At 41.1% G+C, this 26,403-nt stretch overlaps 2 protein-coding genes across 5 annotated transcripts in view; one reads left to right on the top strand and one right to left on the bottom strand.

Annotated features, from left to right (window-relative positions):
* Positions 1 to 678: 678 nt before the first annotated feature.
* Positions 679 to 21,445, bottom strand: GNS (glucosamine (N-acetyl)-6-sulfatase). Its single transcript, XM_082760585.1, has 14 exons — positions 21,189 to 21,445; positions 20,922 to 20,981; positions 20,068 to 20,274; positions 18,485 to 18,550; positions 17,933 to 18,031; positions 15,446 to 15,613; positions 11,763 to 11,845; positions 10,283 to 10,401; positions 9,656 to 9,759; positions 9,169 to 9,270; positions 7,834 to 7,941; positions 7,052 to 7,162; positions 5,147 to 5,307; positions 679 to 4,337 (listed from the first exon to the last, which is right to left on the bottom strand). The coding sequence occupies exons 1-14, from the start codon at positions 21,342 to 21,344 to the stop codon at positions 4,262 to 4,264; spliced, it is 1,620 nt and encodes a 539-aa protein (XP_082616711.1). The 5' UTR covers positions 21,345 to 21,445; the 3' UTR covers positions 679 to 4,261.
* A 95-nt stretch (positions 21,446 to 21,540) lies between these two features.
* TBC1D30 (TBC1 domain family member 30) overlaps positions 21,541 to 26,403 on the top strand; it is a gene marked incomplete at its 5' end in the record, with an annotated part of 48,998 nt that continues 44,135 nt past the window's right edge. For 2 of the 4 annotated variants that reach the window (XM_082775146.1, XM_082775144.1), the window contains one exon: positions 24,032 to 24,079. Coding sequence is in view for 1 of the 4 variants with exons in the window: in XM_082775143.1 (XP_082631269.1) it covers positions 21,541 to 21,805; positions 23,915 to 24,079 (430 nt within the window). Of the gene's footprint in view, positions 21,806 to 23,914; positions 24,080 to 26,403 lie in introns of those variants that run through there. The other 2 variants (XM_082775143.1, XM_082775145.1) reach the window with 2 other exon arrangements.

Here is a 26,403-nt window from a genome sequence, read left to right as displayed (position 1 = left end):
AGTTTTCATAGCCTGAATCAAAAAAAATCCTTCAAGTAGCTGTTTTCAGCTAACATTTTCCTTTACTTAATGAAACACTGCTACATCACTGAAGCAGAAATGAAGTTAAGTGCAGAAATACTTCTTCAGAAGCTTGGGAAATCTTCAGACTTAAATAGGTTCAACATACCTGCTGTTTAGTCTAGAAAATTGTTATGTGCATACTTTTAAAGCAGTTGCACAGAATCTTCCAAGGAATCAAATTCTGTAACAGGGATTTTGAGGTGAGGGCAGCACTTCAGCGAAACAGCACTTATTTAACTGTTGCACACAGTTCCCATTACTGGAAAAAGCCTTACACAGGATTGTATTTTTCCTCTTCCCCAGGGGTAGAGTGTACTGCTTTTAGTTACAAATAACAGTTTCTCCATTGTCTGTTGTTGAAGTTTTCCATCTATTCAACTACATCAGTTTCCAAGGAAATATTGGAAAGTACAGCCTGCATTTAAATGAAGTCACTCAGCTCAGTGTTCCTGCCTCCTGCAGTAGTCATGTGTGGTCTTGCGAGACTCTACATAAAGATCAACTGTGACTCTGTAGAAGGTCACTGATAGACTTCTGTTTTTGAAACGTAATAGGGCAGTAAGCACAGAACTAGCTTATCAGATGAGAAATCCATCTTTAGAAAAGTGGCACAGCTTGATCCTTTGGAAAGCTTTAATTGAAGTTCAGTAACAAAGATAAGAAGTTTGATAGGCAGTTTATTTTTTCTTTTCCCAAAAGTGCAGCAGTGAACAGGGTCCTCTGGAAGGGCACTTTCTAAACAAATGTTCAAACAGCAGAAACTAAGTATGCTCACAACATGCTACAGCAAAGTATGCTCACATACAGAGGAAAGGAATACAAATAAGATTCACTTTAATTGAATCATAACAAAACTGACAGTTGTTTCATTATGAGGAAATGTATAATCAGTCTCAAACTTAAGTTGATTGCTTGAAGAGGTATTGCACCTGTGCTGTGTGTTTTCATGCATGTCCACGGTACAGCTTTGTTCCCCAAACAGAAGTCCAATTTATCAAACTTATGCTGGGTAAACACGTACTAGCTGTATTGACTTATGCTGAAGTGATGATACAGAATGTTTTTTGTTTCAGGGTAACGTCAAAGTTATTAACTATATTTCTCCCTGCATAATATCTGCTTTACCACATCAGATCATTAAAGTTCACAGCTCTGCTTTTGATAATAATGACAAAAAAATAAATCACATTTTACCTAAACAGATCTCTGCTCTGATAAGGCCCCTTCATTTAACAAAATGCCTTCAGTAACAAGGTACAGACACAGCTACGATCAAATAGCATATGAAATTGAATGTCCAGGAAGACCATTTAGCTTTAAATCCATTTGGCTGGCAATTAGATCTGGTTGCAAGTTAAAGTTTCTTCCTAATATTTTTTTTTATTGCCACAGATAAGAATTAATACTGTTCATTTAGGGCTGTTAAAATACTCAGAATTAATAATTCCTGGAAATAAACACCAGACAAGTCACAACAAACTCCTCCAAAAGTAATGGAAGTCAGGCAGATGTTGGGTCCTGTTCTTCCTTCAATTCATTGTATGTTCTTAAGCCTCTATCAAAAGTGAGAGTGAAGTTATTTTCCTGAATTGCTAATTCTCTTCTTTTTGGTTAAGAAAGGAATAATTTCATTCTAAAAGTGAGTTTAGTATGGCATTATTACCTACGACAGATTTCAGATATTTCAGATATAGCGTGGTTTTCTGAATGCAGAAGGTAAGTTTTTGAGCCTGGTTACAACGTTGTACCCAAATTAGCACTTGTACTACCTGCATAAACCTGTAAATAATTTGTGTCATCACCCACACTGATGAGTGTATAGCAATTCTACTGTCAACTTTCATGTCATTTGATAGCCAAAAAAGTAAAACCTTCAAAAGGAAAAATTTGCTTACTATGGCTTTAGATCACTTTAAGAGAAATGAGTGCGTGTTATGTATTTGTACACATAACAGAGATGTTTTTCTATTCAGAAGCATCATAAAGCACATTATTTGCACTGCAACTTAACAGAAGTATAAACTTTACATATGATCTCCTAGATTTGATAGAGCTATTGAGGGTTTCACATAAATGGTGTATTTTGTACCAGCTTCCACACAGCTACCAATATACAGTTTAAACAAAGACCAAGTCTAACTTGCTAGAATTATGTGAGCAAAACACTATGTAAATGAACTTTAGGTTTAGCTCAGGATACAAGAAAATACTTGAGCATGAAAAACTTTGGTTTTGGTTTTAAAGACGAAACAAGAGACTGAAGCAAACTGATGGGCAATACTAAGGCTTAAGAAACAAGGAGAGAAGGATAAAGCTACGATTGTAATGGAGGAAAAAAACATCCTGAGTATCCAAAAGCATGCAAATAGTTTGAGAGGATCCAAAAATCTCAGCATTGATACAGATGCTTTAGCTGAGAAATTACCTTTGCGGCAATTTTTCTCCAAGTATTTGGTCATGCTGAAGATCTGAAACAATGAGTTAAGTTGGAAATAAAAGCTCTAAGTAGAGCTTTTAAAAGCTCAAATAAAACCTTACCATCACAGAAGTTTGCAACTAAGCTATATGAAAGGCAAATTCTGTGCTTCAGAATCAAAAGCAAGGAAAGCTCATAGGATTTTACTGTAGCATTGTTTTTGTCTAGTGTGTGGTCTGTATCAGGTTATGCATCTCCACAGTTGTCATACCAGTATCATCATACTTGGTTGCCTGATCACTTTTCCCCTGTGGTAAAAGGTTGTGTGTGACAGAAACTGAAAACACCATGCTCTCTCTTTAGAAGACCTAAAATAGCTGGCTAAAAGCTGGAGTTGCACCACAGTTTGTTTGACAAGGGAAAGACCATCTTGCCTGATAATACAGTTGATTTGCACACAAGCAACATGAACTCTGAACTTGTGTTTCAAAATATACAGTTTCTAGATTTTTTTTTTTCCTAATGAATCTATACAAAAGTTCTATACTAGCTCAAGTTCAGGTGTTTTTCAAGATTCAGAAAGATACTCAAGTTTGGGTACAAGTGACAGCTGCATTTCAGATGAGCCTAATCAGAAGGTTGAAAAGTCAACACCACCCTTCCAAAGGGAAACCAAATGATAACACACTACAGTTAGATGTCTGCTGTGCACTCCTTTGATGTGAAGGCCAATTACTGCAGATTGTGTAATGTCTCAACCAAAAAGTAGCTCTCACTACAAAGAACTGAAACTGCCTAAAATAGCCCCCTTACCTTAACTTCTAGTGAACAGTGATTTTAGTTTTCTCTCAAAATAATTTACCTTCAAGAATCTAATGACTTGTTAGACAATTCAAGACATCTGGAGGTTAGAGACAGATCAACTCTGCTGTGGTGCCCTGTTGTGTGTGTTAGTATTACTTCTTTCCATGTACTGAAATAGATTTAACAGCTCAAAACACAGGCACACTTACTTGAATACTTGTTAGTCTCTGTTCTGATTAACACACTAGGAAGCCTATATTAAACCCTAAGTTTTTTCAGTAGTACATCTTAACCCAATCCAGCATTTCAAGCTAGGAGGCTGAAATTACATTCTTGTTTGCAAGCTACCAAAGCAGATCTACAAAATTCATTGGTCTCATTTAAAGTGGTCTTACTGAAAGAGGGTATTTTGCATACTGATTTTAGTCTGCAAGAGACACTTGCTAGTCAAATCCTACAGTTTTGACTAATGCCTTCCCTATGCTATTTTGGGCTAGGTTGCTATTGTCATTAACAGCTTTGAGCTCAACACAGGAAACCTATCATTAAACATAGCCTTCAGGAAAGTGTGTGACACTGATATAGGTGAGCATTACAGTGCAATAGCTCCTGCCTATCTAACCCAATTCAAATATGCATTTATTGACTTTTAGAACAAAACAAACTGTTCAGATTCATAGGCCATAGATTCATCTCTGTGCCTGTGATATGAAAAGGTACTTAAAAGACAAAGGTGGTAATCAAATATCTGAGCAAGACAGGTTAGCTGTGTCTAACGATTTAGAGTTACAGTTCAGCTGTAAAATATACATATTGCACAAGGCAACCAGCTAAAGACGAGGGTTTTTCTTCCAAACAGGATTTGAAGAGCCCATCAGAAGTCTTCCAGCTGCGATCAGTGAGTTTCAGAGACAGACCTGCTGCAATCACTGGAGAAACTGGTCAGTGGGAGCTGATTGCAAGAGGCTCTTAAATGCTTCATAAGGACTGTGCAGAAAACCTCCGAGCCCGAACACCGTGATTGCTGAACATCAGCCGCGGGTCGAACCTGTACCTGTAGAAAGGAATAGCATGAGCTAGTCTACAGTAGCAGTCGTTTCTGGAAATAGCTGATCTCTGAAATAGTTCCAATATAAGGCTACATGAACAGTTCCTTTCCTGATACCAAATAGGTAAAGAGATCGTCTCTACTGTGTGCTGAATTATAACAATGTGCAGTTAAGGAGTTGATAATCTCTAGAGAAATAAATACGAGCTACAAGCTACCAACAGCATGTTGGTATGTATAACATTAAGCATTCACGAGATGTATTTGCTGCCTCAAATTACAGATCTGTGTGGCACAACTGCAAGAAAATTTTAAATAGTGCTTAGAAAAGCTTCAGTCCAAATGAGTACTGACTGAATTTTGACATAAGCAGCAAGAATTACTTACCACAGCTGTCTAATAGATACAGCTTAGGTCCTGCAATAAAGTATTTTTTGCTAACAGCACCTCCAGGAATAATCAAAGCAAGTATTTGGAAAATTCCTGCCTATGGAAATATGCAGAGCTTTTCACTGCTTGCAGACAAGTCTGAAGTCACTTGTGTTTGACTACCCAGAATAGCTGTAAGCTTACAGCTATGCTAAGTCAGTGGCTGACAAGATTAGAATAGTAGAATTAATACCATGAAGTTGTATTTTAATTTAACCTACAAAGTGTAAGTTAAGCATTTAAAAAATGTAAGCACTGAGAAGCCATTTCTATTAAATAAAAGCACGTATGTTGGTGATATTCTTTCTTATAAGTACCTTCTATGAAGAATTTCACACACACACATTGTTATACTTAAAAGTATTAAGAGTGGACACAGTGTTTACCCAGGATCAAAGACTCCAGGTGTACGGCAAGTTGCTCCTGAACAGGACTGCAGCATCATTAATCGATAGTTCATCTTCTCTAGAATTTCTTGATCAATTGTTTTAGCAATGTTGTTGATCTGGTGCGGATCTGCAGTCAAGTTGTATACTTCCACAAACACCTGTTGAAGACAAGAAAGTTCCCATATTGTATTAAGTCCCACATGTACACACTAGTTAACAATCACATCATATTGCTGTAATGAAGCGTTCTTCCCAGATAATCTCAAATAGTATTTTCAGTTATATGACAGCTTCCCCATACATAAGCTATCTGTAGCCTGGTGGCTAAATAGCCAAAGACAGGACAGTCTGTATGTGAAGATAAAGTTTTGTTATAGTGCAATATTACTGAAAAAGTATTTTTAGATGGGTGCAAATCCATCTGCTACAATATAGATCTTCTTAACACCTAAAGGACCCTGTCTTAAGCTTGCAACTTCAGAGGCAAAGGCCATGGAGAAGGTGGCTGTTTTTTCATTAATGGATCTCAGAACACAATTTGACAACAATCATATCACCACCATACTTCATGTACTTCCAGCTGTCAGAACTCAGACACATCTTAACTACATGTACAAAAGATGCTGAATACAGATATGCTATAACCATAAAGTTTTTGTTGTGTATACGTACTTTGAGAACTTGATTTGTCTAGACAATTTTGGGGTATATTTGTTTCTTGGTACATTAAATCTCTAAACTAGTCTGTGGGACAAACAGTAGTCAAACATAACAAAAAACTCAGCTGAGGTTTTGTCTGTGCTGCAGTAGGAGTTGTGATTGCAGATGATAACGATTAACACTGACTCCGTTGTGTCTAACTTAGATAAAGATGCATCAGGACAGACTCTGGCTGCAAGCGTTCTTATAAAGTTCACTGCAAGGTCTCAAACACTGCACCTCTGCATCTTTCCAGTATTGCTAGCCTTAATTTAGCTGACCCAGGTAAGCTGAGTGACCCAGAAATTCAGCCACCAATCAAGTGCAGCATCTGCTATCTCTATTTCCTATACAGTCTTTTTTGCTGTTTGCCTGCAGAAAAAAAAAAAAAAAAACAACAACAACAAAAAAAACACCTTGTGGGACTGGCTGCCCTGCTTTCAGTTGTTTACTGCAGATTACCACAGGTTTTTGTGTGGCAGCATGGTAATTGGGAATACCTGTTTTAGTGCACATCTGCTGCCAGTGCAGCTTATTGAATTTGTGACCCTAACACTTGCCTCAAACCTCAGCGTGCTCTCTGAAACAACTGCTTGCAAATGGGCATCAGGAACAATCAGCCCTGAGACTCACCAGCTTTTGCGTATACAGCTGGTGCTCTGCAAGTGAGGTGTGAGCAGTTTCTGAGCAGACAACTACATCCCATACAACCAAACAACTTAAGCTAACAGCAGAGACTTTTCTTAGAGCTGTAACAGACTTTTGGCCATAAGAGGCAAACGAGTGAGCAACAGAAGAGGTGATTAGAGTGAGGCTTCTGTTCAAGGAAAAGAGTTGCAGTTAAACACAAGAACAGTAGAGTACAATGCAACAGAAAATGCAGTACAGAGCAATCTGTCACATGGAATTAGGGCAAAAATGGGAACTGAATCCAGCCTCAAAACAGCTCTCCCATAGGCTGTTAAGGAAGCAGGAAGTAAAAGTGATAGTTAAGCTATTCCCGTGCTGCCCTCCCACCTGCCTCCCCATCTCACCACAAAGTTTTGGTCAAACATTCTCCTCAGCAGTTAAATACTTCACTGCTTGTCCTGCAAGCAGCACTAATCTGCTTTTCAGATTACTTGATGCAAATGTTGAGAGCTGACAGGACTGTGGGCAATCACTCGCACAGCTGAGAACAGCGAAGGTCTGTTAGAGACTCACCTCCCGGTCATCAAACTCGCAGTACTGCAGATCCCAGGAAGTTGACATCGTCCTTACACAAGCATACGTGTTGTTATAGGAGTCCTCACAGACGCAGTCTGGGAAGCAGTGCTGTGAAGTAAGCAGTTCACAAATACTTGAGATCAGGGAAAAATAAAGATGAACTAGCAATCCTCTCCCTAGTCTATACCAGCTCAAGCCAAATGCAGTTAATTAATGAACACCTGGATCTCAGCCTAACACACACAGGTGTCTGCTGGGATGTTAAGCAAAGGCCAGCTCTTCTAGAGAAATGTTGTTAATGACATCACTGTGATTAATCACATGCATTTTGCCTGGGAAGCTTGTGTATGCACACTAGCACAAAACACTACTAAATACACCACAAAAGGGATGTTTTCCTTAAAGGACACTGATTCAGAAAGCAGGTAGTGACTTAAAAAGTACAATCTTGTAGCTGTGTGACAAGGCCACTGAAACTTTAGAAGGAAAATGTCGCTGCCAGCCATTTTGTCCAGTCCACTCTTTTCTGGATATTTCTTCTGCCCACATGCCCCATAGATTCCCACTAAAAGGGCAACTGTTCTGTTTGGTCATGTGCACATCACTTCTGCATGGCTGAATGTCTCCCTGGTTCTTAAATGCTGCACAGCACTTACAGAGCTAACCCCTACTTACCATGACACTGGAAGCTTGCTTTTAGAACCAGGTTAGCTCACAGAACAATCAGAGCTTTAAGTCAGCTGCTGTTTGCTATTAACAACAAATCTTGTCCTACTCACTGTGACACCAGGTCCTAGGCCGGGACAGGTAGGATCACTGCCGTTATACCCTTCTCCTTGGTACTCCACCAGGAAGTCTGATCTCCAGGTCACATTTTTGTCTCCTCTCTAGGAGAAGAGGTTAACATGACTTAATATTCACTGAACTGTGAAAGAGAAGAAATGCTCCATGCCTGGGAAAATAAAAATCTATTCACTGCTTAAAAGGCAGTTGAGACATGGTCCCTAGTTTGAGTCAGTCTTAAAATAATACTCGGTCTTAGGTTAAAATGCCTTGGGTAGCTAGAAGACAAGGATCCAATCAAAGAACCCTAAATCTTTATAAAGAGGGGTACTAAAAGTACCATCTTCAAGTTATAAGGAATCAATCATGCAGCAATACAAAACACGAGCCGCACGGCTAGAAACTACTGTATTACAGACAAGCTCCCTGTAACAAGGCTGTTTCTCTTTCTCTTTGATTTGTATCAGATGACCACAACAGATGGAAAAAGATAGCCTTAGCGTAAAAGATAAACAGCTTTAAGCAGCAACTAAGTTTTAAGCTGCTCTACTTGTAGACACATTTTAAAAGATGGAGTGGGGGAAAGAATTGCAAGGTTAATGTACAGCACCATCATATGCAGTGAAACAATGAGTTTCACATTTTTGCTTGTCGGAGTTTAAACTAGATACCTTTTATCTGCTTCCACCTAATGAACAGCTTAAGGTTGGGATACAAGGTTTTAATAGCAAAGCACTGTTTTAAATCTAGATGATCTCCCACATTTCCAAGTAAGCCGTCTTCAATTTATAGACTAAATTTAATTAAAACTAAAAGGATCAACTACAAGCAGCTTTATTTAAGTAGGCTTCTGCTCACTTAGTGGAAAGGTCAGGTTTACTTTATGAAACCACCTGCATTTTTGCAGAGTTTTCGGGGGACCCACTACTTTCGCTGAAAACTGAGGCAAACCAAAGATGACAGTAAAAACAGGCTGCTTTTCTCTTACATCTATATTGAGAAATCCTAAGGAAAAGGCAAAGGATGGTGCAAACTGGAATTAACATACAGCCTTCATAATAGGAGTTCTTTTATGTGCAGCAGGATTAGCCAAAGGATGACAAGTTTTGGTTACAAAACAACCACAAAGCCGTACTGTTTATCAAAATGTACCTGCACTTAAACAGCATACCAACACCCCTTCTCCCTCCCTGCAAGCTATGAACAATCTGTAAAAGTAAACAAGGGAAGAATATGAACTACAAGTCCACCCAGTCCGCTGAAGGGAACGGCATGCACTCTGAATAACCCCTACAAGAATTACTGGTTACGATCCCTGTCCATCTACTTACCAACAGCGGCAACAGTGACATCCCATCCATCTGGGTCTTATTCAAGTCGTAGCCTGCAATATCCAGAATAGTGGGACCCAAATCAATATTTGCAACAAGCATCTGCAGGGTGAGGAAAACTGTTAGTTCAGAAGAACAGAACCTTAACAGATAAAATAATGAGACTTCTATATTTTAGTGTTTAGGTGCATCTAAAATCACAAGTACTTCATTTCATCTTTATTGTCTAATAGAACCTGTAACATTCACAAGCAATGCTAGGATCTTCAGAAAGTGATCTCTACACCTAATTTATTTCTACAGCCTGCAATTACTTGATTTTACTGATTCAAGCAAGGTCATATAGCTTTTTTTTTTTTTTTTTTATTAAAATGAGGTCTTTGCATTTTCTACCACCCCATGTAGGCGGTAATTTCTAAATGATATAAAGTGGGTAACTGTGAAACAACAGAAGCAGAGCAGTATTGTGTCTTCACTTCTTACCTACCTTGTTTGTCTGGTTTGGTTTTATCCCTGGTCCTCGAACTAGCAGTGGAACTTTGATATCAAACTCATACAGCTGCCGTTTGTCTATTGGCAAAGAAAACTGGCCTATACATTAGAAAAGAGAAAGTTAAATGGGTTCTTGTTTCATATTTATAAAGTCTTGTATTACTCAGTTTCCAGCAACCAGTTTTAACAGGTCAGGAGAGGTTCATAACACTAACTACATCGACAAAGTAGAGCATATTTTGAAGCTGTCAGTTCCTGTAAGACATATCTCAAGGATTAACAGCTTAGATACCACATATTCAGCTGTGCAACTTGATGTAGAGATAGGTTTTTGAGAAAGATATTTATTGGTCAACTCTACAGAGATCCTTCCTCCATTTCTATCTGATTTTAGTGGTAGATAGTAATGCTGAAAACCAACAAAGCAAACACTTAAACCATGAAATATCCCCAAACACTCCACACTGCAACTACAGAATGTTTTGCAATTCAGGTCAGTACTTCTCATGTCTACAGTTTTGCACAGCTGCTGTTCCCATTTTCTGGAATGGCCAGAAGAGTGACATGTTATGTGCGATTTCTGGATCTTCTACAAGTGCTCAGTAAGCAGTAAACACCTTACCAGTATGGAAGCCATTGTCTGACGTGTAGAAGATGTATGTGTTATCCAGTTCTCCATGGAATTCCAATTTCTTCACTAGTTTCTCTACCAGGTCATCTACTGACAACAGAGTCTGCCACCTGTACAGAAACAAAGCAATTGATGTGAAAATGAAAAATACAGAATAATTCTGATTAGTAGGGCATTCATGTTGCTCTAAATTAGCAGCATATGCACTGTAAGCAGATTTTATTTGCAAATTCTGAAAACAAGTTTCACAGATTACTATTCTGTACTTCTTGAGGCTGCGACTTAAGATAGAAACAGACTGTTTGCCTTCAGTTCTTGTTGATTTTATTCTACAGTGTCTGAGAAAGACGTCAAAATGATGATTACTTCTTATCTTATCTAGAGACAGCCAGGACCAACTTTGAAGCAACACAGTAACAGAGTCAGAGTTATCTCCTACAAGGTCATTTGTTATTAGTTCTTTATATCTAATTTTTAATACCAAAATGCAAGTCTTTCAGAACTTGATTTTCTCTAAGGGATCCTTTCTGCCTGGAAAGCACATCAGTTATTTTGTGTTATGCAGTATCAGGGTCCGTTCTTCCAGGATATCGAAAAGCCTTGAACAGTCACAGGTTATTCTTCCCTTCGTCATGGGGTCTGTCATTGAGAATGCTTCCAGTAGGTCAACAATAAGACTTCACAGACTAGCATTATGCTGAATTAACTGGAGTTATTTAATTCTTAGATCGTTGTCTCCAGGCTTAATTTAAGATTCCTGCATAATTTTGCCTTCACATTTTATAAAGCAAGAGCTTAAAAAAAAAAAAAAAAAAAAGCCTGGTCTTCCACCTCCAAAGCAACAAGCTAATGCCTTTATAACTGCTCAAAATGAAGTTTAATATTTAAAGTTAAGCTAACATTTCTTTCAGAAACCTACAATGTAAACAAATATACCTTTCTTTATGGTAAAGGAACAAGCTTTATCTTCACATTCCCACTTTCCCTAGCCCCTTATAAAAAGGGAATCAAGCACTTGCCTTAAATAGTCAGTTACTACAGATATTCTTATCTGAAAAGATGGGACTAAGAAACAGACAAAGCCAACGTTAGTGAGATTAGATGGCTGATAAATTGATATTTCATGTGCATCATGGGAGAATCTGAAATTCAAATGCTTTCAAAGTAAAGAATTATGTCTTTTTTATTATTTTTTTGAAAACGTATTGTGAACTGAAAGAAAAGCAGTGAAGACACCAAGCATGACATCTTTCTACAATTTAGGAGAAAAATGTTTCCAAAGTCAACTGAGTTTACTTTTTGTGAAGAAAATTGTAAAGTCAGGTGTGTTGAGACAAGTGAAAGAACTATTACTGGTAACTCAACATCTATAGTCAGACTTACTACAACCCTTTAAATAAATAAAAAAAAAAAATCAAGAAGACAAGTTTTGAGCAGAAAATTTTAAGCAACAACAACAAAAAAATCTTACCTCTTTCTGTAAGCATCATCAAGGAACTGTATTGAAGAGTTAGTCATTGGGGTCTTTGCTTGTCGAATTAACCAGTGCTTGTTCTAAAGAAAGACAGATCAGGGTAGAAGAGAAGAACAAGAAAAGGTTTGTGTCAGCTTTTAAACCTTTGTTAGGCTGATTACAAAAGAAATCTTATTTAGGGTAAAACATCTGCACAATTCCTGTGAAATGGCTAGGTAATACTATCAAAATGACCTGACTCCAGATTTCCCTCTTGGTTTATGTAAGACCTAAGTTGCAAGACAGAACATGTTACAGCTCCACTGTACTTGGTCCTTGGACAAAAAAAAAGTAGCTGTGAATATTTGCAAAGCAGTCCAGGAAAGAATTCATGCAAATTTCTAGGGAAGGCTCTCCCAAACAAAGTTTCAATAGCTACCAAAATTCAGGAAGAAGTCTGATAAAGGTCTGATGGGAAAAAACTCTGAAGGATTGTGCAGAATTATAAAATTGGACATGGTTGTCAAAGCAAGGTTCTTTTGGGACTGATACTTGGGAGCATCCTAGCATAAGTTGAGAAGTGGGGAGAAATGTCTGGAATTAGGACTACCTAATTTATGGACAGGTGATAGAAAGATCGGCCACTATCAGATTCTCAGTAGCCTTATGAACTCAGGGCTGGAGACTATTGAGGGGAAAAAACATCTCAGATTTAGTTGATCTATTTTATCAACTTACTCCAGAAAGAGCGTTTCTTTTGCTGAAATGTTACTATTTTTCTAGATTTTTTCATCCTCAAGTTTCAGAAACAGCCCTTCCCCTTCTCCCCTCATCCCCCCTCTTCCCCAAGTAACAGAGATGATCAAACTCTTCATAAGAAAAGTTACAGCTGCACATCCTGAAGCACCAGTCTGAACTGGGTCAGGCGCTGTATAAATACCTGGGAAGGGCTGTTGTGAACAAGCTGAAGGGTAGCATTAGTGGGGAGCAGAATAAAGGAGAAAGTCATGGCAATGCAACTTTACACTTTTTTGTTTACTAAGTCAGACATGATCCACTCCTCATCTCCAGCCTGAGCCTATATTTAGCTGGTCACTCCTCTCCAGAGCCTCTAGTTATGCAATTTCCCTCCTGTCACAAGTGAGTGACTGAAAGGGTTCAGAAGGCTTTAAGGACTCACAACAAAGTGACTCATCTTCTGCAGTTTCCCTGTTCTATGTTCTGCAGACTGAAGAAAAGATTTTTGGCATGGAGAACTAATATCGTGCCCAGTTTATTTTAACTCAGTTGTATCAGGCCTTGCTCGTGGCAGTTGTACAGCAATTCTACGGACAGATGCTACATCCATCTCAGCAAGAAAACTGATGGCATCATCAAGACCAAACACCAAGGCCTTATGTGTTGGTCAGGAGTGCAAAAGGAAGGACAGACATCACAACCCCCATCCCCAGCTCAGCACAAGTTCTTCAGGAAATGAAGGATGCAATGTCACCTCTGCAGACGCCTTTCTCAGGAGGTGGACCTGGGAAAGGTCCTCCCCAGGACGCAGCCGTGCTTTGTTTCTCTTGCTGTGAAATAGCAAATCCCTCTTTTCTGGAGTATTCTGATATTCCTACCTTCCTCTTAAGTTTCAGAAAGTTCACAGAGCACCTTAACACCTTTGTGGATTTCAACAAACTTCGTACTGATGCACTGCCCTCAAGTTTGTTTCCCCGTTGAGTTTCTTTCACCAGATTATACACGAAGCTGTCCACCTGTCCTGCTGCCTCCCTGTGTCCCACTCTGACAGAAAGTTCACAAGACCTTGGGACAGAACACCCTATCTTGCCGGCAGAATCTGAACACAGCTGTGCTTCAACTCGCAGGGAAAACAATCCAGAAGGCAGAGTACACAGCACGCTGGCCAGTGCTGAGAACTCAAATCCTACTTTTTATGCAGAGATTCCACCTACACTGCTCCTTTTAGCACCTCTTGCACACACACTACATAGAGAAGCTACGCAATGCTGATTCAGGTATCAGGACTGTAAAATGCAAAGCTACACAACGCGAGATTGCCCAGCAAACATTACAACATCAGCGACTTGAGGGTCTGAGCCAAAGTGTACATTTATTACTACAGCAGGAATTGCACTTGCCCTAGAGAACAGCGAAGCTCAAAAAAGAGCTAGGCTTGAAAATTATGACATTACCACCTGAAGAAATGCACGCCGTTAATGATTGTAGCTATTTTATGTCCAGGAAGATAGGCAATGCCAGGCCATTCCTATTGCGAAACCGCTGCACCCACGGATATGAACTACCACACATTAGATCAGTCTGTCATTTCGCTCTGTATTGTACAGGCACATGCAGAGCTTTCACTTCACAGAAGGGACCTCCCAGGTTGTATTTTCTGGCTAGGTGCTGACTTCACCGGTCAAGTTATTTCTAGCTCACACCTTTGAAAGCACTCAGTTATGACAGTAATGCAGCCTAAGAAAGTTAAGGATTTTTTTTTTCCATTAAAAAAAATAAGACTTCAAGATCAAGTCCAACCATCAACGAAGAAGACAGGAATTCATCTACTGCCTTCCCCTCTGCCCTTTTCCTCATACCCAGCTGTGTTCCTGATTTCCCCCCGCAGATAAGGAATGGGTGGCTGCAGCCAGTCCCTAACAGCCAGTCCCTAACAGCACCTCTCTGCTGCTCCCCCCTGCTTTTCCCTCCTCCACCAGGGGCCTCTCCTCAGGCTGCAGGGGAATCTCTGCCCTGGTGCCTGGAGCAGCACCTCCTCCTCCCCTCCTTCTTCAGTGACCTTGCTGCTCACACTGCTGTTTCTCACACTTTGTTTCCTCTTCCACTGCCTGGGAAGTGTTTTCTGCCCTTAATGTGTCTTTTCCAAGTGAAATCTTGACGTAAGTTAAATAGTGAGGTGCAGTAAGGTCTGCATTTGAGACTAATTGGACCAGAAAAATACAAAACCCCACAAATTAAGTATCTCACCAGATTAACTGTTTGTGGCTTACTCTACCAATAAGAGAAAGCAAAAGCAGCAGATTAGTCTAAGCTAGACCATACATGGCTAATTTTCCCAGCAGTGGAAGGTACTGGCCTGTCACATACATGTCTGAGTTTGTAACGCTAGGCTGAGCAATTCTGGTTACAAGTTATTTCAACAGACGAAAGCCAAATTCTCCAAGTCCTTTATGACCCTGGGCCCTGCAGCTCACAATTTCACAAAGCCTTCTGGTTGGCCTGATAAGCTTGTCAAGTTGGGGCAGCTTTCTATGAGCTCGAGCAAAGGACCATCCCACCCACGTGAGCAGGCACGCACAGCCTGTTCTCATCCTTCCTCTGAGCCTTTGTGTAGCACACCACCTCTGTGCTCTCCTGAACACGCTGAAGAGCAATGAAAGAACACAAAGTGCTTCAGGACAATCTGGAAACTGAACAAGGAATTAACTTCTTCCCCCACTTACCAATATTAAACCATGGTATTTTTGCCACTGACTTTGTTAATTTACAAGGTATCAGTATGCAAAAACCTAAGTCACAACAGACATACCTTGCACATAATGGGTGATTAAGATAACTAACAACCAGAAATCATTGTATTGGTCTATTCTTTTGCTTAAACTTAACATGCACGTCAGGGTCACTGCCTACTGCTCTCACAAACGAGTGGAATAACCTATGCAGATCCTTTCAAGGTAGCTTACCTTCCCATGAATGTTGAAATTGCTGTTTCTTGGCGCACTGACGTTCTGAAAGCTGTTCTTGTACTGTGGCGCAGCTGTCCAAGGTGAGTGTGGAGCTGGGGTTGAGATCATCATGAAGAAAGGTTCAAAATTAGATTTGTACTCCAAGAAGTCCAATGACATGTTGGCCTGCAAAGAGTTTTGTTGAAGAACATAAGTCCATTCACTCAAAGTAAAAAAGCACTCAAAAAACTCCTGATAAAATAAAACCAAGTGCTAAATTCTTCGTCCCACATCTCTGAACAGCATTCTGCTTTAGACATTTACACTATTTAGGCCTGGAAAGCTGAAAAGGATGCAAAGGACAACTCCGTCTTCTCATGCCACCGCACCTATTCCACATCTCAACAAAAGCCACTTGAACCCTCCCATCACTGCATAAAATTGCAACTTTAATATAATCTGAGTCTTTGAGGCTCTCAGAATGCTATCTCGTGCCTGACAGCTCATAGTCTGTCAGATTCAGTTGTCTCAAAGTACCAAAAGTTCTGAAAACGCTGTTTTGCTCCACTGTTTACAGCGTATGCTCACAATGCAGCCAGCTCCTAGTTTCTAAGGGGTGCCCCATCTGTGCTGGTGAAAGCAGAAGCTCTAAGGTAAAAAACAGTGCCAGATCCAACCACTCATGCCAAGTCATTGTACTTTCATTTTCACTTCAGTCTATGTCCAACTTCAAGTAGTGAGTTTGAGGAGATTGTGAGTTTCATTTTGGCTTTAATTTCAAAGATTGGCCAGGGGAAGGCTTCAAAGGCATTACATGCTGGTGAGTTCTTCACTATTCAGATCCTGCAATATTTTCTTTTCCTGTCTGATTAGTGTATCCCTCAGATTTCCTTCTCATCCTCTAGAATAGAGGAAACACCAGGAATTCCCTGCTAATACAACCTCCTCTTCCTTCCTCCTAACTTCCACGGCTAAGCAACAGGGACTGGACTTCCAATATGTAACTACAGACTTAAGGGAGGATAAGAACCGTGTGAAGGAGGCAAACTCAGAACTAGTCTGAGCTAGTTAGGAGCTTAAACTGCAGTAGACAGATCCAGGTGTTCAGATTCTTAATACTAGACTTCATCACCTGGATGTCCTTAGGACAAGGAGATTGCTCATCCCATCAAGCAACACAGGAACTTTGCATAAGCTATGTGAGCTTTTTCCTGGTGGTCTCTATTGCCACACACCTGGCAGCAGAGGTATGGCGTGCAACACCCATGCAGTGAATTGAACTCACACTAATTTGAAATGATGAGTATGTATTCGATAACTATAGGCAGAAGTTAGAATGCAACACACTGAAAATCATCATATACTGCTGTATCAACAGGCAACCCACCACAACTAAGTTTCTGCAGCAATCTGTTGACTGAAATGCTTATGAGCTACTGAAAGATCGATAAGGCTGGTACAATGCCAGTAACAGAACAGTTAACTCACTTCTGGCTTATCAATTCCAATCTAGCTTTAGCCACTGTAAATCAATTTAATCAGACAGCTGTTACATGCCCTAAGAAACATCAATCATTTCTGTCCCTAGTAAGCAGCTGTCTAGGTTAAAAAACTGGCAATGAACCTCCTTAGAGTCTCGACAGAAGACCACAAACTTACTGCTTCGGGAGACTTCAGGGAAGAGTTTTCCTGAGCATGCAGGCTCTCAGGAATGCCGAATAACATACTGCAACAGAACACTAACTTAAGACTCCAGCTTTTGCAGGGAGATGAGGAGGTGGAAGCAACAGAAAAACCCACACAGGATCCAAGGTACTTGCTAAACAGGGCCTCAGGAGAAGTAAGACTAACTCTTACAACTTGCCTTTAAGCATTTTATATCTCCGTTGACTTTCTTAATAACTTCTCTTTGTCTCAGAAGGATAAAAAGGCTAAAGATTTCCCTGGTCAACAACACATTTTGGTAGATGTTGCCCTCACACTCCATGGTGTATTAATTAGCCTTTGATATGCCTAAGTTACCTATTTTATATTGTTAAGGGTGACAAGACATTGACACACTGTAATAACTACCAAACAGAACAGCACAAAGTTACTTTTACATGCTTAATTTCCTACTGAAGTTTTGGTGCAATTAATCTGTTACAGAAGTTGAGTACTATAATGAAATACATCCTTCTATGAAGTAATTTAAGACATGGCTTGTATCCACCACGTTCCTCACGTACCACAGCAGTCATTAGCAACCTCACACTGAAGTTACTGGCAGCAAACGGACAGTTGAAACCAATTTCCTTTTCACACCTCATGTGCACAAACGTGTCATTTTTAAATTCACACAATCTTGTGTCAATCTTCTTGTGCTGGTTAATGTCTGCCTATGACAAATACTGCATGATTGTGCTGTTGTTATGAACTAACAAATTGCCATCCCCAGCCCCCAAGCCCCCAGCATGAGACATTATCTGGTCACTTTTGTGACACGTACGTTGTGAGGTTTCTTACCAGCACATCTGTCAGATAATCTACGCTGTAGTTCTCGCCATGCCTCCGTGCTTTGCCATTTACTGAAAGAGTATAGTTGTAGTACTTGGAATTCTTCTCCTGTGAAAAAGAAAAGTTACAGGCATTTTTATACATAGCAACGTGTACACTGATTGCTCAAAATAATCAAGAACTCGCAACAAGCATTCATCAAATATGTTGCAAAAGCATTTGTCCCAAAAACAGATCAAGAATTCTCAAAACTGGTCCCCAACAGCACATATTGCAGCGTTATCTTACGCTGCTTTGGCTTTACAAGCTGGGGTTTTTCCCCAGGCATCTGAGTAGGAGCAGCCCTTGTGAAAGCCAATGGACTGACATGAAGTAGAGAAAAAAAAACATAGGATTTATGTCATGTTGTTAGATGCTCTGACTGCTATTTCATGACCAGCAAAGTTAGAATATGAATTGGATTTCAAAGCTACCAAAATTAAGTATAATAAGAAGTATATTAAGAATAATTAAAATAAATAAAATAAATAAAAATAAGTATATTAAGAAGAAGTCACATACCAAAGCATACCAAAAACTCCACCCAGGAGGGACGTGGCTAACTCCCCCTGCATCCTCTGCTCCATACTGAAAAAAGACAGACCATGACTCACTTTCCATTATCACGAATAAAACCTAGAAGTTACGTTTCATATTCATGTGCTTTATTCAATATTAGTCAGAAACCCCAATAAGCCAAATTCAACTTCAGAAGAAATGTATCCACTTGTACGTAAGAGCGTATATAAAGCCTGTTAAAGAGATCAGGGTTAAAATAATTAACCTTTTAGGGATTCATCAATAAGTTTTAAAATTTATTCCCTCTTCTACTCTGCACATGGATGTATGCAGAAATGTGTATACAGAACACATGATAAATCATCCCGCAATAAGATATGACCAAAACACGCAACAAGACAGCCTTGGGTTTTGTGCTAACAGTTCAGAAGAGATTAAAGACAACTTCACATAAACCAACAGCCTCCATCACCCTGCCTGAAGAGCTGGTGTGAACTTAAAGCAGTGCTAGCTGCTGTCATCTTAGTGCCAAATGATCCACAACAACCAGCCCTGAAGCCAGCAAAAAGGAAACCAACGGCTGAACCAGTGCCAAATTCAAAACAGAGGATGCCTCAAAGCAACACAACACGTCTTCTCAGTGCTGTCCTCTGCCATCTACATGGCTCCCCTTACTGCAGGGACAGGAGATTCTGCTGAGTCAAGGGATGCTCAGAGGAAGCCAAATAAGCCTTCCTTCCTCTAGTCACATCAGTAACTTCAGTAGAGACAGACTTGTGCCTGGTGATGAATACTCATGTTTCATTGTTTTATTATACCACCATTTTCTACCAAGAGATGCAAGGAAAATAGTGCTGGTAAGAACTCTAAGTCACCTGGCTCCAAATACAACACCATCACAACACAAGAACCACACCTCATCTTAGATTATTAGCAATGAATTTTAAAGCTTACCATAAGCTACTGTGAACCATAGCTTAGCTGAAAACAGGGAAAAATACAAGAAGTGCACACACACACAAGTAATTTAGTAAAGAGTAAGGAGTAACCTCTGCATAGAGCTCCATTAATGCCTACTCTCCCAGCGAGTTTACTTCAGTGAACTTTTAATATTTAAAATTTACTGCTAAAAAGAAAGTAGTCCTGATTTGAGGAGATACATCAGGAACAGTGAGATAGACCTATTTTTTCTTCTTTAGGTAACACTGTTCTAACACCCATGGTGCTGGCCTGATGGCATTCTTCATAGATACTACACGCCAGTCATTTATTTCCTACAGTCATAAAATGAATCATCTCTAGCAATTAACACATCTGAACACACTGTAAAAAAACCTTTGGATCCTTTCACAATCAACTTTTAAAAACATTCATGGAACTAAGAATCTGATTTTAACTAAGTTCTAGATTTGAACTTTGCATCTTATTTACCCCATGTCAGAAGACAGAGTTGTTTATCCAAGTATCTGTTTTAAATATTCGGGGAATACACCATTCATTACAAATACAAAATACTCATTACAAGTATAAAATCCATGGTTATTTCAGAAACATAGATGAACAGTAAAAACATAAGCACAAAATACCTCATTTAAATACTTTCCAGCGAAGAACGTTTGATAACCACACATAGATTTGAGCAGGGCTGGGAAGGTATTCGGCTCTTGAATCTTCTGCCATGACTTGCTGCTACAGTTTCCTTCCAGAGTGTTATTGACAACGTGATGATTATGAGGGTATTTTCCAGTTAAAATGCTAGCGCGACTGGGACAGCAAAGTGCACTGGGAACGTACTGCAAAAAAAGCAGGATGAAGAGATACAAGATTGGTATAGTAGAATTTTTTTTTTTTCCTTAAAATTTAAGGTTTTGAAACACCAGAGAATAGGTTAACTAAGAGTTCAACGGCTTTATAACTTCACAAGATACTATATTCTCCTTTTCAGGGCGAAAGGATTACACCCCAAATATTTTCACTAGTGAAACGCTGCACGTGAAACCAGCTTTTTGTTTCTCCACCATATGGCCTCCACCCCCACTCCCTGTACCACAAACACTGCTCACCAGTTGGCTCACTACGTTACCTCAGCCGTGAGACGATATATTAGAATTCCAGATGTCTGAAGCAGGTTATCAACATGCAAAAAGCTAGAAGTTTTCAAGTTTTTCTTAGGTTATAATAGAAACACTTACTAAGCGGTTTTACTTCACTGGCTAAGGAAGTTTGCCTGAGTGCTTTTAGGAAGTGAAATTTTCCCCTATAAGACTTTGAGTGTGACTTGCTGTGATATGCATTTTGAGACTTAAGGAATAGTTAGGCATTAAATTAAAGAAACCGGCTGCACACATACGGATTTGTAGGAGCTCCCAGGCTCCCAAATTTTGGGCTAGGCACCGCCAGGCGCACCTGGGCGGCCCGCAGAGGCACCCTCAGCACTCACCGCGTTCACGAAGGTGACTCCCATCTGAGCGATGAGCGCGTTGGTCTTCTTCAGGGGGGTCTGCGGGAGAGGTGAGGGCACCGTGAGGCCAAGGCCGAGCTCGCACACCCCGACAGGGCTGAGCCCCGCTCCCGCACCCACCCCGCACCCATTTCCCCCCACACCTCACACGGGGGACCCCAGCCCGCCAGGGGACGCCACATTTTGTGCCCCACGGGGTCGAACCGCGCTCCCCTCAGGGTTTATCCCAGGCCGTGCCGGGCTCACCATGCCGCCCAGAAACACGTCCTGGTCGTCGGTGAGGACGAGCACCACGTTGGGCCTCCGCGCCGCCTGCGCCGGGCTCAGCAGCAGCAGCAGCGCGGCCAGCACCAGCCCCGGGGCCGCTGCTGCGGGAGGAGCAGCAGCACCAGGAGGGGCCATGGCGGCGGCAGCGGGGCGCGGAGGAGCCGAGGGAGCCGAGGGGAGCGGAGCTGGAGGCGGCCGAGCCCCGGGGAGCACCGCGCGGCCCCGCCCCGGCCCGGCAGATGAGCGGCGGGCAGGGGGCGGGGGGCGCAGGCCGGGCCCGCCCGCCCGCCATGGCCGCGCCCCCCCCCCGGAACCCGGAACCCGCCACAAGATGGAGGCGGCGGAGCGCGGCCTGAGGGGGGGGGCGGGCAGCAGCGCTGACAGCCTGCCCGAGGAGGAGGAGGAGGAGGAGGAGGAGGATGAAGAAGATGAGGAAGGTCCTCGCAGCGGCCGCTCCAGCCGCACCTCGTCGCTGGTCAGCGGGCTGCTCACCGAGCTCTACAGCGCTGCCGAGGCGGGCGGCGCCCGTGCCGGGGTGCTGAGGGAGCTGCAGCGGCAGCGGCGGCCGAGCCAGGACGGGTGCCTGCGGCTCAAAGGTACGGGGCGGCCGCCACGGCCCTCGCGGGGGGCTCCCGGCTGCGGGGCGAGGCGCTGAGGGGCCGGGAGCCGCGCTGGGGGCGGCCGGGGCTCCCCGTGGGACCCCCAGCCCAGCCCTTTCGGTTTGGGGGTGCTACAAGAGGGGCTGCACCGCACGGGGCAGCTGCACTGATCGCAGGGGAGCCGCTCTGCTCAGGTCGGTGCTGTTCTGGCAGGGTTAAGGTTTGGGGTTTTTAGGCTTTTTTTGGTGTTTTTAGCCACCTGCAGGTCAACTTCCAGGGGAAAGCAAAACGATGCAACATGTAAGCGCAACACTCGGCTACCCCAAATCAAACTGAAGCCGTCAAACACCACCAAACTCAAAATGAAGCCGCCAACCAGCACTAAAATCAAAATGAAGCCACCAAACGCTGCTAAAATCGTAATAAAGCCACCAAACAGCACTAATGACAGCCAGGCAGCTGTGGCGGTGAATGCCTGTGAGAGGATGGGACTTGCAGCGCCAGGCTGACCCGACAGAGAGGGCTCTGCAAAGGGCGCTGCTCTCCCGATCTTAAAACCTTCTTGGTTTTGGCAAGGAAAGAAGGGAGGTGAACAAGTGTGCCTGTTTTTCAGGCTGTGCAAACAGCTTTCTGCTTCCGTGTTTGGCTTCTTAATGCGGTGGTGTTACAGGATGTAGCTCATGGTCTGTATGTCCTGTGGTGATCTGGGACTCGGCAAGGAATCAGCTTCCTTAGGAATACGTGTTAGAGGAAAAAAAAAACCATGAATGTTACTGTAAAACTGATTCATTGTTCTTATAGGGACAGCTAACTGGAATGAGCAAAAAAAAAAAAAAATCTAGCTCACTGCTTTTGTGGTAACTGTACAAGCCAACTGGAATACAGTTTAATTTTTTTTTTTTCCCCTTGAGGTTCATAAATGAGATTTCAAGTCACCTTGCCTGATGCCTGTGATTGGAGGCTCAAACTGAGCAGCAGGTGCCAAAATGGGTGGAGACTACAAAATACAGGATTGTACCCGTGGCTGCCCTGCCTTGCCTTGTGCCTGCCTCGTTATCACCCCATGACTAACATCTTAGCCTACTTTGCCCTTTTTTTTTAGGCTCCCCAGAATTTTGGGGAAGGCTTTGCTGTATGAGTTGAGCTGATCACCATGATCACCATCTTGCTAACAGTAGGTTTTCCACGATTCATTAACTTTTTTCTCACTGGATCAGATTACCAATGTATGGATTTTTTTTTTTTTTTTTGATTGACTTTTCTTTCAGCATCAGGGAGGCATGATTGGATTGAAAGTGATGGAAGGGTTGATAACAGCCTCAGGAAGAAAGCTGTTCAGATACTAGGGGCAAACTTCACCAGGCTGTTACAGCAAAGACCTGAAGAGGTCAGTGTGCGATAGGCAAGACCCAAGCGTTCAGTGATGGGATGTGGTGTTTTGGGGGCAGAGGAGAGAATTCCACATTTTAATGGATTTAAGACATCTCCCACACAAATCCCTTTTCTCTAGACCCAAAGCTCACCACATGGGGGCTAATAGGAATATTAGAATTAAGCAGAATGATTTGGGTGAGCTCCGGGGGTGTGGTGGAACATGGACTGACCAGTGAAAAGAAGTGGGAGCCACGTAGTTTGTCTTTTAGAGGAAAGAGTTTACCAATTACAGCTCACCCTGGACTTGCATTTCTGGCCTTGCAGGCAGGTTCTTGAACGTGTTCCTTTGCCTATTATCATTTGCTTATTGCCCATGCACATTTTCCACAGGCAGCTTTCAGTGTTTAAAATACATGTATACCCCCTGCTTTTGCTGCTCTAGGTGTGTTCTGTCTACATCTGTCATAAAATTTCCAATTTACAGAAGTGTAATTAGTAAGTTTAATATATTGTGCAATAAGTTGAGGTACTTTAGTTCAAATGAAAAGTCTTTGGCTCGGATCCTGAAAATGTTTGTAACTGGGAATTGTGCCATTCAATAGAACTTGTCATTTATTGAAAGTTTGTATACGTAAATGCCTGTGGGGGAAAGTCTCTTTGCATGTCACCTACAGTAAGCTGTTTATATGTGTTTCGTCCTGAACTGAAGCTATTTTCTATGCTTATTGGCAGGAGTTGATGAACTGACAACCATAAAACGGGAACTGAATTACAGAATTTCTGTCCAGTCGGCAAAGCTGCTTCGTCTACTAAAGCAGAAAGACAGGCTTGTACATAAAGTCCAGAAGAACTGCGATATTGTCACAGCTTGTTTACAGGCAGTTTCCCAGAAACGATGTAAGTACTGTTCTGTGTATGCGTATGTTAGTGTAAGAAGTTTATTTCATTAATGTGGGCAGTATTTCAATTAAGCCCTTGCACTTAATTTAAAATCAAGAGGCAAGGCTGTATTATCCCTTAGATAGGACTGGCTTGCAGTGGTCTGTGGCACCTGGGAAAAGGCAAAGTACACTTTGATTTAACCAATTGACTGGGTAGGCTGTTGGAGCCTCAGCTTTGTATACTGGTGCGGCACCCTTACTGTAGATTGTCAGCCAGACATCTTCAGCTTTAGTGTACAAAAATTCTGAGATGAATTTTTGGTTGTGCATGCTGTGTTTGACCGTGTACCTTCATATGGTTGTAAGGAAGATGCTGGAATGGGAAATTCTGCTCGCTGGCAGCTATTGATGGCATATGTAATTGTCTTCCCAGTGCATTGCTAGTAGCGCATGTAGCTCCTTTCTATTGAGTTGCTTCAAGATGAAGAGTATCAGTAAAAACAAACCCACTTTCCTCAAACTGTTTTATCAGCACCTGTGTATTTTTTTAAAGGGAATATGTGGGGAAGAGGGGAAATGCTGTTCTTTAATTCTTTAGCCTTTTCTTCTGAGACAGTGAAACCTTTTGTTTACCTTGGCCAAGTTGTCCTCTAAAGACATGCTCTACTGTTTTTGTTAGTTCTACTGAAGTGAAACTGAATGTAATGTCACATGTAAAAATAAGTAGAAATTATACCTTTGTAGAACAGACATGTGAGAATAACCTATTTCCTGTTCTATTTTTTTATTAACATGCTGCGTGACAGGTACAGAAATGTTCAGGTACAGTAAATAAAGCATGGTCTCTTCACAAAAATGCCTGTAGGCGCTTTGAGGTGCATGTAAAAATATTATTAAAAGAATCTTACCATAGTGGCATGTGCTAATGTAATTTAGTTAATGGATAGTCTATTAATTTTTTTTTTTTTTAAGTATTTTTAACTATTCGTTTGTTTGACTTAAAATGCAGCATGAAAGTTCTTGGCTGACATCCACTAATTAGGCATATTTTTTTCTTCTCACCTATTATTTTTCTCCCTCAACATCATCTTGATAATTGAGTCCTCAGCATTAAGCATACACTGTGGTCTCCTTTTAAATGAAACTACGTTACTTGAATTTTGCATGCATTTAAGTATTTAGAGGATTAACTTTAAATTCTGAAGGTCTGAACATCCTAACCTCATTTGTTAGGTAAAATCTTGTTGACTCGAAGGGATATGGGATTTCACCCTAAATATGAACGTGTCTTTATAAACGTCAGATACCATTTTGCATTTACATTTTAAGCATAATGTCTCTTCCCATTAGTTTGCTAGAAACACCTGAAATAGCAGCTACTACCTCATTTTGAAATATTGAAAACATTGATTTGTAGATGATTTTATTGATCCGGATTCTTCTGATGAAGTTATACACTTGGAATATTATGTTACGTGCCATAAAACTTCTTCATAATATGCATTCACGTACAGTATTACCATTACAATATCCTGCAGTTCTAAAATCTTTCTCAAGTAACTAAGAAGTTGTTAAATATTTTTTCATTTTTAAAGAATATTTTTAATGGCAAACAAAGAAAAAATCTTTTACCTGTGTTATCATTAATTCTGTCATTGCAAAATAGGTAAGAATACAGAGGTTCCTCAATTGATTTCTGTAGAGTTTCACAGTGTGTTAATACCACTGCCACGCATTTTTTTTTCTTGACATTGTGAAATCAATGTGTAGAGGTAGAAAGCCAAGCAAGTTAACTTTAGGGTCACCTTCACATGTTTGAATGCTACCTTTAAGCAATCTGTACAGACCAAATTGTAAACAAAGACTGTTCAGTTCTGGATTTATATTAGACTCTCAATTGAACACTGTTGAATTCACTCCTCACGATAAATTCAGTTAAGTAGGGAATTACAAAGGATAAAATTTATCCTTTGTTTTATGATGAAATGTCTATCATGCTTTAGTCTGCTTAAAAAAAGAAAACAAACGCTACATGTATTTAAACAACTGCGTGTTTAAAACTATATATTCAGTATCTAAAAATTTTGAGGCTGTAAGAAACTCCATGGATCAGTTTGTGACCTGTGCTGGTTCTCAGTCTCTGTTCAATGCATGGCCTTCTGGCAGCTTTGGAAGCCCATCTTGGGTTTGCTCGTGCTTCAGGACCACCAATACCTGGCACAGCACCTGCAGCATTGGAGCTGCCAGACAGATGGAGAAAATGCAGAGGAGCAGTCACCAGAGAAGGACTTCATAACCTACTGTGCTTTCCATGAAGCTGTTGGCCCTTATCCCTGGAAG

Source organism: Aythya marila (assembly GCF_965140915.1).
Source record: "Aythya marila genome assembly, chromosome: 1".
Classification (NCBI taxonomy): domain Eukaryota; kingdom Metazoa; phylum Chordata; class Aves; order Anseriformes; family Anatidae; genus Aythya; species Aythya marila.
The sequence above is the reverse complement of the archived record's forward strand: the minus strand, read 5'-3'. Positions and strand labels throughout refer to the sequence as shown.